The sequence below is a fragment of the Xenopus tropicalis genome, chromosome 5, assembly GCF_000004195.4.
Source record: "Xenopus tropicalis strain Nigerian chromosome 5, UCB_Xtro_10.0, whole genome shotgun sequence".
In the NCBI taxonomy this organism is placed as follows: Eukaryota; Metazoa; Chordata; class Amphibia; order Anura; family Pipidae; genus Xenopus; species Xenopus tropicalis.
Window position 1 is genome coordinate 102,546,611 of NC_030681.2, and position 13,203 is coordinate 102,559,813.

The 13,203-nt window shown below is 38.7% G+C and overlaps 1 protein-coding gene across 1 annotated transcript in view; it reads right to left on the reverse strand.

Moving 5' to 3' along the window:
- The window catches only part of LOC100485006 (mucin-4), a 37,580-nt gene that overhangs the window by 22,418 nt on the left and 1,959 nt on the right, over nucleotides 1-13,203 (reverse strand). Inside the window, exons 2-8 of the mRNA XM_031902848.1 lie at nucleotides 10,216-10,349; nucleotides 9,831-9,995; nucleotides 6,973-7,134; nucleotides 6,758-6,885; nucleotides 5,886-5,971; nucleotides 4,808-4,990; nucleotides 740-880 (exon numbers count right to left, since the gene is read on the reverse strand). Coding sequence (XP_031758708.1) covers nucleotides 740-880; nucleotides 4,808-4,990; nucleotides 5,886-5,971; nucleotides 6,758-6,885; nucleotides 6,973-7,134; nucleotides 9,831-9,995; nucleotides 10,216-10,349 — 999 coding nt within the window. The remainder of the gene's footprint in view (nucleotides 1-739; nucleotides 881-4,807; nucleotides 4,991-5,885; nucleotides 5,972-6,757; nucleotides 6,886-6,972; nucleotides 7,135-9,830; nucleotides 9,996-10,215; nucleotides 10,350-13,203) is intronic.

Sequence of the window (13,203 nt, forward strand, 5' to 3'; positions counted from 1 at the left end):
AATGAAGCCTTGGTGAAGGAGAAGGCAAGTATATGAGGTATGAAGAACACCATAGTGGAAGTTATGGAAAGATACCCCATAAGAGCTTATTGATATTGATAGGATAGCACCTGTTATGGTATGCCTTATGTTAGATGGTAAGGTGTGTGAGATTAATAGTGTGGTTAGTGTGAGAAGTCCTGAGCTCCACCAAGAAGGGATATTGCGTATATAGTTCCCCAGACATTTAAATACATGTTTACTAAAATCAGTGCCTTGTAGTTATCAACTTGATGTTGTGTTTTTTTAATGCCCTTTAGAATTCCTGATGTCCTGGTTTCTACAAGTTCTGTGAGGCACATACACTAACAATGGGTCCATTTCCCTAGTACAGTAGGGCATAGCAAGATTTCCTTTCACAACTCTACCTGTAGTCCATTTATATTCACTCATTTTTTAATTTTTGCTATTGGTTACTGTACTGGGAGAAATTTGCCAAATGTTAGTAAATTAATCTCACAGTGCTGCCACTATTATTACATTCTAAAGTACTGGAAAAACTGTTGAGGATAGATACAGTATCTATAGAATGCTGATCCCTTTATTGGATAAGCTGAAAAGTATTGCATAGAGTTAATAGCAGATATTTATATATTCTATCAAAATGGAAATTTCTGTGGCAAAAAAATGCATTTTACTAGCATGTTATAAGTAACAGTGTTGAGTACTCCTAAGGGGTACCAAGAATCTTATGCCTTACCTGTCCCCACGGAACTGAAAATCCACTTCTTTTCTTGGAAACCTTCTATAAACTGATTTTTCCTGTAGTATAAACACCTTATACCAGCATTAGATGAACTGGGAAAAGAAGTACGAAGCATTGTGATGCTACCAGACTGACCTGTAAAAGACAAACCAGAAACACAGTTACTTTATTCGGTACATTTCTATACCAAGATAGATTAATACATAAAGGAAATTTCTGAATGCAGAATTTCATAGTGAATCCAAGCCTGGCAAAAACAATTTGCACATCACTATACACAAGTCATTGTGCTGGTCTCTATGTACACTGTAGCCTTAGCCACTCAAGGTGCTGGTGAAGTCTAATATCCAGCATCCACAGCCAAGGGCTTTTCCCTAGACTCACTCCATGTCAGTACTTACCAGGATAGCCCCACCTACCTGCTCCCATCAAAAGGACCCTCCCCAAATCTTTAAAAGGCCAACCCCACTGACCTACTGGCAGGTATTTGTCCCTCTGCTTTTGCTCCAACTGGAAGCAAAATTAGTTTTTAACATTAGGAAAGCATTGGAGCTGCCCATAAGGCATTCAAGGGACAAAGATTTCTGGTCCATGGGAGTTTTTTGTTCCCCAGCACATTACCTCATAACTTGGAGTGTTCTGGGTTCCAGCTCCTGGATCAGGTAGGTCACTGCTGTGCAAAGTTTGGTAGCCATGTCTGCCTGTGTTTCAGTGGCATTCCTGCATTGCCAATGTAGCATTTGGTGGCAAGTGCTTGTCCCCCCATCCATGTACCATCCTGGCATGCCCAAAAGGTGTCTAGTGGCAATGGTATATGTGACCCCTACATCTTTTTATTTTTATGGCTGGACGAGGGAGGTGGCAGTTAGCTTACAGATGGACAGTAAGAAGGTATAATCAGTTAGGGGCTTGAACTTTACTGTCTCCTGTTACTTTTTCTTTGTTCCCAATGCAGGGAATATATGGTTCTTTCATTGGAGGAAAGGTTTATGGATAGCTGCCTCCCTCAAAAGACTTTCCTAAGGCTGAGTTATTATAAAAAGTTTTTTCTAAAAGCCTTTCAACTAGAAATGGCTGCAGACTTGGGCCCTTGCAGGAGGCATTTACACCAATTATCCAATTTGCCTCAGCAGTTGCTTTTGGCTACTTGTCTGTACAGACACCAGGTAATTCTACTGGCTGTGCTGGAGGTGGTTCTGCCCACTCTCTAACTAAGCAGCCCAGAATGCTGTTCCAGGAGCCTCAGGAAAGTGCTGCTGTTAATATTGAGCTTCTGAGGCCTGTCTTCCTGGCATATGAACCTAGTGTCCTAGTTTCAAGGGCTGGATTACGACCTGATTTTAGACCTGAGCTGTGAACCTTTCACTGCTGGGGATCAGGGGGGCAAGTGTTAGCATACTGGCTAATTTTTTCCTGGTGCCCAGAGATGACATCACATATGTATGCACACTTTAGGAAGTGACGTCACATATGTATGCACACTTTAGGAAGTGACGTCACATACACAAAATCACAAAATCACAGCCAAAGCTGAAAAATTCTACCTTCAAATTATGTCAGCAAATGCTTACTGCGCATGCACGCCCAAAATTTGCAGCAGGACTTGCAGGAAAATGCTGCTGGGGGACTGGAGACTGGGGTAGAGCCACCAAAATCTGGTAACTCCTGAACAAATAGGGGAGGGTTGACAGCTCTGTAATAAGCAGCAGATAAGATATGTGTTCCTATTCAGTTCTGCTGAGCTCTAGCTAATTGTTTGCTCACCTAAAACGAGTAGAACTAATGGATATAGAAAAACTAATGGCTATAGGTAACTGAACTTGCAGGCAATGTGTTCTATGCTGCCCTGTAGCATGTTGGGCTCTAGCTAATTGTTTGCTCACCTGAATCCAATAGCCCTAATGTGTATAGGTGAGTGGACTTACAGGCAACATCTTCCTATTCTGACTTGCCGTGTGCTGAGTTTTGGTTAATTGCTTTTTGAATCTGGTAGCCTCAATGGTTATAAGTAACTGGGCTTGCATGTAGTGATGAGCGAATCTGTCCCGTTTTGTCCCGTGCAAAATTTACAAAACGGCGAAAAATTTGCGAAATGTGGCTACATTTTTTACACAACCTTGACTTTTTGCGCACTCTGCAATTTTTTTGTTGCGGTGAATGTTTGCGGCAGTTTTGTGGAAATTCCCCAATGCCAAAATGCAGAATGCCATGCCCATCACTACTTGTAGGCAATGTGTTCCTATTCTATTCTTCAGTCTTCTGTGCTCTGGCTATTTGCACTCCTGGAACCAACAGTCCTAATCAAGGTAGGTCACTGGGCTGGAAGGATGTGAGGCACTGATATATGCTTGCTGTAAGCAGAAATTAATCTCAGCTATTTATTGCATATTGTGTGATTTTGGGGCTGGGCTGTATTTACTTCTAATAAAACTAGGCATCACTAGGCAGCTGTGTCTACTTTTTGCAGGTATTTATTGTTCATGCCTCATGTGTATCTCATAGTGCCCTGTATGCCTTGTGGAAATACCCAAAGGGTCATAACTATACAAGGCCTGTTTTAGGGTTTATAGGTGCCTTGTGATCTGCACTGACACTAGGCATACAGGTGATGTATGCCTCCTGGTGAGTAAGTATTTCACACTTTCCAGGGTGTCACATTTAACAATATACAGCTAAATGTTTTCCTCATTCTGTGGCTTGCTATTACCTTTCTCATTCTGCAGAATAGAGTTTATACTGTAGGATTATTCTTATCCTTGTCCTATTCTGGAACTTCCACCTGGAGTCGTTTTTGTTATGTTCACTTATAGAAATTGCATGTTTGTGGGCTCTCTCCTTGGAATCAGAGCATTTCTTACTACAGGTTTCTAAAAGAGCCTATTACTCTCCCATTGGTAAAGAGAAGCTTTGCTACATCCTGGTGATTACTGACATGGAATGAGTCTAGGGAAAGGAAACATTGTTTAATACTTACATTTTAGGAATGTGGAATGGTGAGTTAATAAGTTTACTGCATGTAGACAAAAGTGCAAGTTGCATGTGCAAATCTTTTCAAAGCAGCAAAGACTTGGAGGCAAATTCACTAAAACTCTAGCATTTCTCATGTTTTTCTTTTAAAAAATTTGAATAAACCCACTTTCATGAATGTCTGATATTTACATAAAAGTCTGCAGAAAAGTCCCAAAAACTGTGACTTTCAAATTGCAGCACAAAAGCCAGTGTCAAAAATCCAAAATCCTCTAAAGTTTTAAAGAAAGAATGATCTTCCAGGGAAGAGAAGGGACTTCTGCCATGGACTTATTGACTCTACGTGATCTTGGCAGGTTTTATCTGTGAATTGTTGGATTCAGATTTTTAGCCATTTTGACGCATAGTAAATCTCGAACAATTAAAGACTTTTTTTTCTGCAACTAAAAATCTCCTTAGAGGCCTATTTATCAAAATTTTAATTTGTGAATATACTCCTGGAATATGCTTAAGAACCACAAACAGTCTGTATTTATTAAAGAAAAAGCCAAGAAGTCACCAGAAAAAACTGGGCAAGTAAAAGCTGGCGAGGTTCAATAGATGTCAATGAATTGTCTCTAACAACTTTATTAAAGCATTTTTTTAGCCCCATTGAAAATGAATCGAACAATGTTATTCTAGCCAGCGTGAGACTATTTTTCGTAGACAAATTGCACACTTATATATAATATTCAGTTGTGTTTTTTCTTAAATAAGCTAGTATTGGAGAAGAAAATCACACAAGTTTTTTTTCCACAATCTCGAATTTTGATAAATTTGCCCCTAATCTTAAAACAGCAAACATTAAATTGGGTAACAAGTGCAATGCAGGCAGAAAAACATGGTGTTTTGCTCCAGTGGAGAGAGCGAGATAGAAGAGACGTAATGAATTAGCTTGGGTGAGTTGTTTTTTGGAAAATAAATAAAATGTCAAGCAGTGAGGGGCTTGTTACAATTGCTAAGTACTTTGTTTCGTTGTGACTTACCCTTGATACTTAATTCACTTTGGCTGTGATTATTAACTGTGGAAGAGAAGTTTAAAGAGCAGTTTCCTACCTGCTTTTGTTGGTCTGAATCTAAAATCAGAGAGTCCCTGTTGGTATAAACAGGGACAGGATAGTAAGTTAGAATTCCACTGTGAGGGATCAGGCTCAGAAGTGACCCAGTTTAGGCACGTCATGCGATTGTTATCCACAGCATTACTGTTCAGGGTGTATATCCAGAGACCTCGAACATCCGCTAAAAGGAATACAGAACACTTATTCACTAAATAAACAGAGTCTAAAAACAGGAAAGGCACAAACATTAAATATGAACAGATAGGGCACAAAACTAAAAGAGGATAGGAATATTGCCTTTTAGTAGCAGGTGTCAAACTGTCTCTATATGACCCCCTAGATATTATGAGCCACTTTGATAGAAAAATATGATATCCTGCAAAGTAATAACCAATACCAACCAATATGTATCTGTTGTTTAAAAGCAGACATCTGATTGATCTTCCAGTCTCAAACTCTGAGCCTTTTGCGTGAACATAAAACCCAGCTATGGCCACAGTTTGGTCAGGATGCTCATGCTGAGGTGCGGGTACCTGTTTGTACCTGTTACCTGAAATATTTTCTCTTGATCCAAGATTTCTCTCAGTAATAGTAATAGATCTAAGACTAACAGGTTGCAATGCCTTAACATTTTCCTTCTGAATTGTGCTGTTATACCAGAATTGTATGACATGCACAAACTATAAGAACATAAATTACATTAATGCACCTAATGTTAATATTATAAAAGAATGAATAACTTGCTGGCCCGGCCCAGCCCAGCTAGCTATTCCTACACTGACACCACACTGACACAATTCCATGCCTTCTGAACTGCTCAGCATGGCTAGCATTAGTAAGCGTATTATAACACCCATGAAGACTTAGAAAGACTCCTCATTCAAGTCTAAATGAGTATATTTTGACCACTGCCACACTCTTTTTTACCATTTCCTTAGATCTGGAAGGTGAGCTTCAGTAGATACAAACAAAACACTTTTACTCACAACTGTCAATTTCCATTAGATAAACAGAAATAAAGAAAGGAATTGATTACAGGTAGTGAATGTAGTAATCCTTTGGGCAGTACACTGTACCTGCATTATATCCTTGAAACATATTTGGTCGGTACTTCTTAGAAGGCGGGCGGTTCATCTGGTCATCATTTTTAAAGAAATTTCCACTAAATGGAGGGGGAAAATGAGAAATGTTTTTTTTTTACCTGCATTAGAATTCTCTGTGAATTTGCCACTATTATATGTATGTATAAGAAGTAAAAACTAGTTGGGTTCCATGACTGCAACCTTACACAAAGCTCATTTTTTGTGCAAGCCTGTACATTTTAGGACTAGTATTGAACTTTATTGCACATTCATAGCCACAGCTGCAACTAATGACCTCAACTGATGGCATATTGCTACAGTGGTCTCAAATATGTACAGGTATGAACTTGTTATCCAGAATGCTCAGGACCTGGGGTTTTCTGGATAAGGGGTCTGTAATTTGGATCTCAATACTTTAAGTCTAATAAAAAATCATTTAAACATTAAATATACGCAATAAAATATTGCCTCCAATAAAGCTTTAATATATCTTAGTTTGGATTAAGCACAATGTACTGTTTAATAATTACAGAGAAAATGGAATTGTGTTTTACAATTTTGAATCATTTGATTAAAATGGAGTCTATGAAAGATGCCCTTCCCTAAATTTGGAGATTTCTGGGTAATGGGTTTCCAGATAATGGATCCCACACCCTGTAGATGCAACAGAAGTTATGATGCTGTGGCATTCAGAAGTATATAAGAGAGTTCCTGGTCTTGACAGAGCTATTAACCCTTTTTAATTATTAATTTGCATTTTCTTTCTTTATATATACATGCTGTTCCAATAAATCATTAGAACTGATTTGGATAGTTAGCAGATGAGATATATAATTAAAAAAAGAGAGAAATGCTGCATAGGTTACCTGGAATATCCAATGACAAGGTTGGATGCACGATTGGTTACATCCCAGTTCATTTCACCATCTTTGTATAGCATTAGGACGTATGATACATAACCATCTGTTGTGAGTACAGCTTGGTATGTATTTGTCTATATAAAATAGAAAAACGTATGAGTACTGTTACCCACAAACAGTCACATTCACTCTGCTGGTAAACTGGAACTGATACTGCTTACCTGAGTATCATCTGATTTTGCTGGGTATGCAGGGGCTTTTTCCCATGTAATCTTCATGGTCCACTCAGCGGCATATGTGCTGTTTACATATTTTTTAACCATATTTTCCACATCTTGGAATACATTGTTGCTGTTAGTGCTGGTACTGCTCTTTGTATATACCTATTGATTTAATATGATAAAACCAGCACAAAACCAATTAGTAGAGATGTCAATCAGAAGTAAATGGGCTCTACTACTGCTAGACTGATTTCATTGCCATTGCCATCAGGTGCTTTACCATTCTTAAAGGCCCCCATACACTGGCAGATCCGCTCGCTTGGCGATGTCACCAAGCGAGCGGATCTTCTCCTGATATCCCCCACCTACAGGTGGGTGATATTGGGAGAATCCAGGGTATTTTGTTCCTTTGGCCCTGGGACCAAACGATCGAATTATAATGACGGGCATAGGTAAAGTTGGTCCAGGGACCGCATAAACGAGCCGGTGCGGCCCCCGATCCGACTAGATTTTCTAACCTGCCCAATTCAGGCCAGATATCGGTCGGGCAGGCCCTTTGGAAGGCTGATTAGCTGCTGAATCGGTCCAAGAGACCAATATCGGCAGCTACTATCGGCCGTGTATGGGGACCTTTACACATAACTTGCTATCTTTCATGGAATCATCAAGCACATTTACAAATATAGCTCCATTGTATGTGGGTTTTCTTGAAATATAAGCTATGCCGTCTTATAATGACCAAACTAAACACACCAGTGTGCAGTACATATATAACCTATTCAGAATTATATCCTATTTTCTGCTTCCTTATGATTGACGAGCCTTAAAGGAGAAGGAAAGGTAAAAACTAAGTAAGCTTTATCAGAAAGGTCTATGTAAATACAGCCATAAGCACTCACAGAAACGCTGCACTGACTTTTCTGAAAAAAGATTAGTTGTGTCTGTAATTCCTGTGCCAGAGACATGCAGCTATCTGTTCTCTGCTCTTTCCTGCTCCCCCCTCCATCAAGAATGCTAAGAAATCGCTCCCCCCCTCAGGAATGTGGATCTGAGCCAATCAGCAGGAAGCTGACTCATAGGGGCACATTTACTAACCCACGAATCCAAATTGGAAAAATTCCGATTGGAAAACGAACATTTTGCGACTTTTTCGTATTTTTTGCGATTTTTTCGGCGCCTTTACGACTTTTCGGAAATTGTCGCGACTTTTTCGTTACCAATACGATTTGCACGAAAAAACGCGAGTTTTTCTTAGCCATTCCGAAAGTTGCGCAAAATCTGCCGATTTTTTTCGTAGCGTTAAAACTTAAAAGGCGCGACTTTTCACGCAAGTTTTAACGCTACGAAAAAATCGCAACATTTTGCGCAACTTTCGGAATGGCTACGAAAAAGGCGCGACTTTTCGCGCAAGTTTTAACGCTACGAAATAATCACCAGATTTTGCGCAACTTTCGGAATGGCAACGAAAAAGTTGCAACAATTTTCTGAAAAAATCGCAAAATACCGATCATTACGAAAAAAACGCAATCGGACGCATTCGGCCCGTTCGTGGGTTAGTAAATGTGCCCCATAGTCTTACTAACTGAGCATGTTCAGTTTGGTCTGCAAGTCTGTGCAGGAGTGAGGCATTATGGGAACTTTCTTTACACAGCTCAGCGGTTTTTCTTCCTGTTTGGCTTCAGATCTTCTGAACAGGTGAAATATGGGGAGACTTAAGGGCACTATTGAGACAACTGAAGGTATGCCTGCAGCTTGAGATTAACTCTTTACTAGCTTTTCCTTCTCCTTTAAAGGAATTGTTCAGTGAACAAATGAAACTAGGTAAATAGATAGGCTGTGCAAAATAAAAAAATGTTTTTAATATGGTTAGATAGCTAAAAATGTCATCTATAAAGGCTGGAGTGAATGGATGTCTAACATAATAGCCAAAGCTCTACTTCCTTCTTCGCAGCTCTCTAACTGAAGTCAGTAACCAATCAGTGATATGAAGGGGGGGGGGGCATATGGGACAATTTTTTTCTTTTGAATCTGACCTGCATGCTTAGGCTCAAAAGTAAACAGTTATCTCCTATGTGCCCCCCCAAGTTCCTCACTAAGAGCTGCAAAAAAGGAAGTAGTGTTATGGCTATTACATCCGCCCACTACAGTCTTTATAGATTATATTTTTGGTTAACTAGAAACATTTTTAATTTCCTACACCCTATCTATTTAATAGTTTTATTTTTACACTGAACTGTTCCTTTAAACAGTGTGCTTTGTGCAAAGTGCAGATCTATATGAATGAGATGCAAAGAAGGGGCAAACTAAGTGTATGACTATGTCCTGACAGTGAAAGGCACAAAAGATTTGGGGGCCAGGTTCTTTGCACTTATACCTTGCTCCAATGATATATCCCTCTCATATCTATGCCAAGCAGCATATTCCATGGGAGTTGTTAATGGCAATTTTACTATTTTTCTTTCCAGTTGGATCATTGCCCAATACTTTCCTATTTTAGTAACCTCTGTTTGCGTGGACATTAGGGCATTCCTATTATTTTGCCACGTGTCTTATCATTCATTATCCTGTTCCTGTTTCATACTTCCTGTCTCAGCTGAGAGCAAGTATGGAGCAGGCCAGTCTTACCGGCCAGGTTATAAAATATGTACCAGTCTCACTGGTTCATCTGTACTAACACAGCAGAATATTTAAACCACTGCTATCCAAGCAGTTTATCACACCTATAATATTGTAATATTCTATACATTTGATTTTCCATACTATTTATGTGCATAATGCATATTTTGAAATTAAACAGCAAAGAGTAAAAGAACAGAGTAAAACAGACAAGAGTAATAAGCCACTCCACAGAATACAACCTGATAATATGTTGTTCCAACATTTTTTGAAAAATCGGCATCATCCCAAAACACAGCAATCATGGCTACTGGATAGTTGGAAGTAAATCCACCAACTGGTGGGTTAGTGTAATTAAAGATGTCATTTTGCGATGCTGGGAAGATGATCTGACCATTGTCTGTGTACTACAAGAAAAAAAATTAGCACTGAAGATCGTTTAAGCAAGGATAGACATGTATAGCTATATTATATATGTATACAGTATACACTTATATATATACTTATATATACTTAGTAAACAAAATATGAATCGCATCGATCAGGACTTATAACAAAATTGTAGTTTATTAAGTGTAGAAACAGAGAACTAATACTATATATATATATATATATATATATACTTACATATAAAGAATCATGCAGCATGCCGCCAAAGGGAAAGCCCATTTGTGGCTGAATCAGCGGGGAGGTAAAATCGGTGCTTCTGACAACAAATGGTGTGTCACCATATATTGTACTATAGTTAAAGAGGGTAACAGCTGAAACACAAATAAGGAAATGCTGTGAGACAAATATTTACATTTTGACAGCAAAATGGGGGAAATGTAATAAAAGTTGTTAATAGAAAAAATAAGCGCAGGGGAGCAATGTTACCTCTGTGAGAGCTACTTTTCCTTTGCATATACAGGTATAGCAACCAGTTTCAAAAAACCTGAAATAGCCAAATTATGGGAAGACCATCTCTCATGCGAGCAGATTCATCAAAGTGTGAAATTAGAGCTCACCACAGCAAAATTCCACAGCTCTCTATTCATTTCTATGGGTTTTTAGAGGCGCAATTATCAAATGACAAATCCTCTATCCCATAGAAATGAATAGAGAGCAGTGGAATTTTGCTATGTTGAGCTCTAATTTCACACTTTGATAAAGCTGCCCCATAAATTACATTTACAAATTACTTCTGTTTTCTCTGTAATAATAAAACAGTACCCTGTACTTGATAGTAACGAAGTTGCATGAATCCATATTGCAGGCAAAACAATTCTATTGGGTCTATTTAATCTCTAAATGTATTTTATTAGACTTAAAGGGGAACTTCGGCTTTCAAACCAAAATTTGCTAAAGAGCCTAACACAACACAGAAATGCCCAATAAACCTATTATTGTAATCTGTTCCTTCAAAAAGTATAAATAAAAACCCTTTTTATATGCTAAAATCCAGCAAAAAAACAGTTCTTCTCTTTCTGCATCATTTTAAATCCTGGCACGGTAGGAGGGACTAAAATATTGATGTTAGAAATTGTAACAACTTCTCCACAGCGTACAGACAACATGTATGAACTACATAACCCACAATGCATTGCACTGCGATCTTCCTTTCCTTATTGAATTGTGGGATTTAGAGGCTGCAGACTAAAGGCTGAGAATAGTCGACTACTCTTACATTTTTTTTGAGTCTCAAAGTAGGCAGATCAGCAGGAGAACAGGGGGCATTAAAAATAATGAAAAATATATTTTTTTTAATTGATGTATATTGCAAATTTGCTTGAAATTATGTTTAATTTTCAAAAAGCTTAAAGATGTGTTTGGGTGAAGTTAATCTTTAAGATATGGTGATTCAAATTATTGGAAAACCCTGACTCCAGAAAACCCCAGGTCCCAAGCTTTCCAGATAATAGATCCCTTACCTTTTTATATACATAAATAGGGGTCATAAATGACCCCTATAGTGCTGCTGGGAAATACTGGCTTAAAAAAGAGCATATTAGGAAGAAAATGTTATGTTTTTGCCACTATTCTGCTTCTGCTGTATATTTTCTAGTACATAAATGCTACAATATGCCAGTAATATGATTCTAACTTAGTTTCATTTGAACAAGAGTCCAAAAGTTAGCAGAAAAATAGCTCATTGCAAGAAAGCCTAATACCTGCCATATACTGTAAGGGGCACATTTACTAACCCACAAATCCGAATCCGAATTGGAAAAATTCAGATTGGAAAACGAACATTTTGCGACTTTTTCGTATTTTTTGCGATTTTTTCGGCGCCTTTACGACTTTTCGGAAATTGTCGCGACTTTTTCGTTACCAATACGATTTGCGCAAAAAAACGCGAGTTTTTCGTAGCCATTACGACTTGCGTGAAAAAACGCAAAATCTGGCGATTTTTTTGTAGCGTTAAAACTTGCGCGAAAAGTCGCGCCTTTTTTCGTAGCCATTCCGAAAGTTGCGCAAAATCTGGCGATTTTTTTCGTAGCGTTAAAACTTAAAAGGCGCGACTTTTCGCGCAAGTTTTAACGCTACGAAAAAATCGCAACATTTTGCGCAACTTTCGGAATGGCTACGAAAAAGGCGAAACTTTTCGCGCAAGTTTTAACGCTACGAAAAAATCGCCAGATTTTGCGCAACATTCGGAATGGCAACGAAAAAGTCGCGACAATTTTCCGAAAAATCGCAAAATACCGATCATTACGAAAAAAACGCAATCGGACGCATTCGGCCCGTTCGTGGATTAGTAAATGTGCCCCTAAGTGATACACCTGAGGGATTCATTGCATGACTATGACCCAACCACATGCTTGCCTTAAAGGAATAGTAAAAAAAAACAATGAAAATGCCTTAAAGTAATAAAAATATAATGCTCTATTGCCCTTCACTGTTTACTTCAGAAATACCACTATAGTTTAAATCAGTGATCACCAACCAGTGGCTTGTGAGCAACATGTTGCTCCCCAACTCCTTGGATGTTGCTCCCAGTGGCCTCCAAACAGGTTCTTATTTTTGAATTCTTGGAGGAAAGTTTTGATTGCATAAAACCAGGTGTGCTGCCAAACTAAACCTCCTGTAGGCTGCCAGTTCTCTTAGCGGCTACCAAATGGCCAATCCCAGTCCTTATTTGGCAAGCCCCAGAAACTTTTTTGCTCCCCGAATCTTTTTGCATTTTAATGTGGCTCATGGGGAAAAAAAAGGTTGGGGATCTCTGGTTTAGATAAATCAGCTGCTGTGTAGCCATGGGGGTAGCCATTCAATCTGAAATAGTGCTAAGGCTCATGGAAAGATTTGTCACCCGTGGTTAAATCTGTGCTACCATGGGCAGCTTGGGAAAATGAAGCACCATGTTTTCTCACTGGTACCTTACTTTATTACTTTAATCTCCACGTGTGCCATTAGCCTAAATGGTACAGGTTACATAGCAGATAAACTGTGTAGAATACAAATAGTTTACATTCCTGTGTAAGAACAAATGCACTACAGTGTTTATCTTCTATTTAATCTGTGCCATTTAGCCCTATTTCAACTTGAATAGATGATTTGAGGGCAGGTAGCAGGGCTGAGGTTTAGTTTGTATTACAAGTGACAGGGCACTCATATTTAATGTGAATTTTACATGAA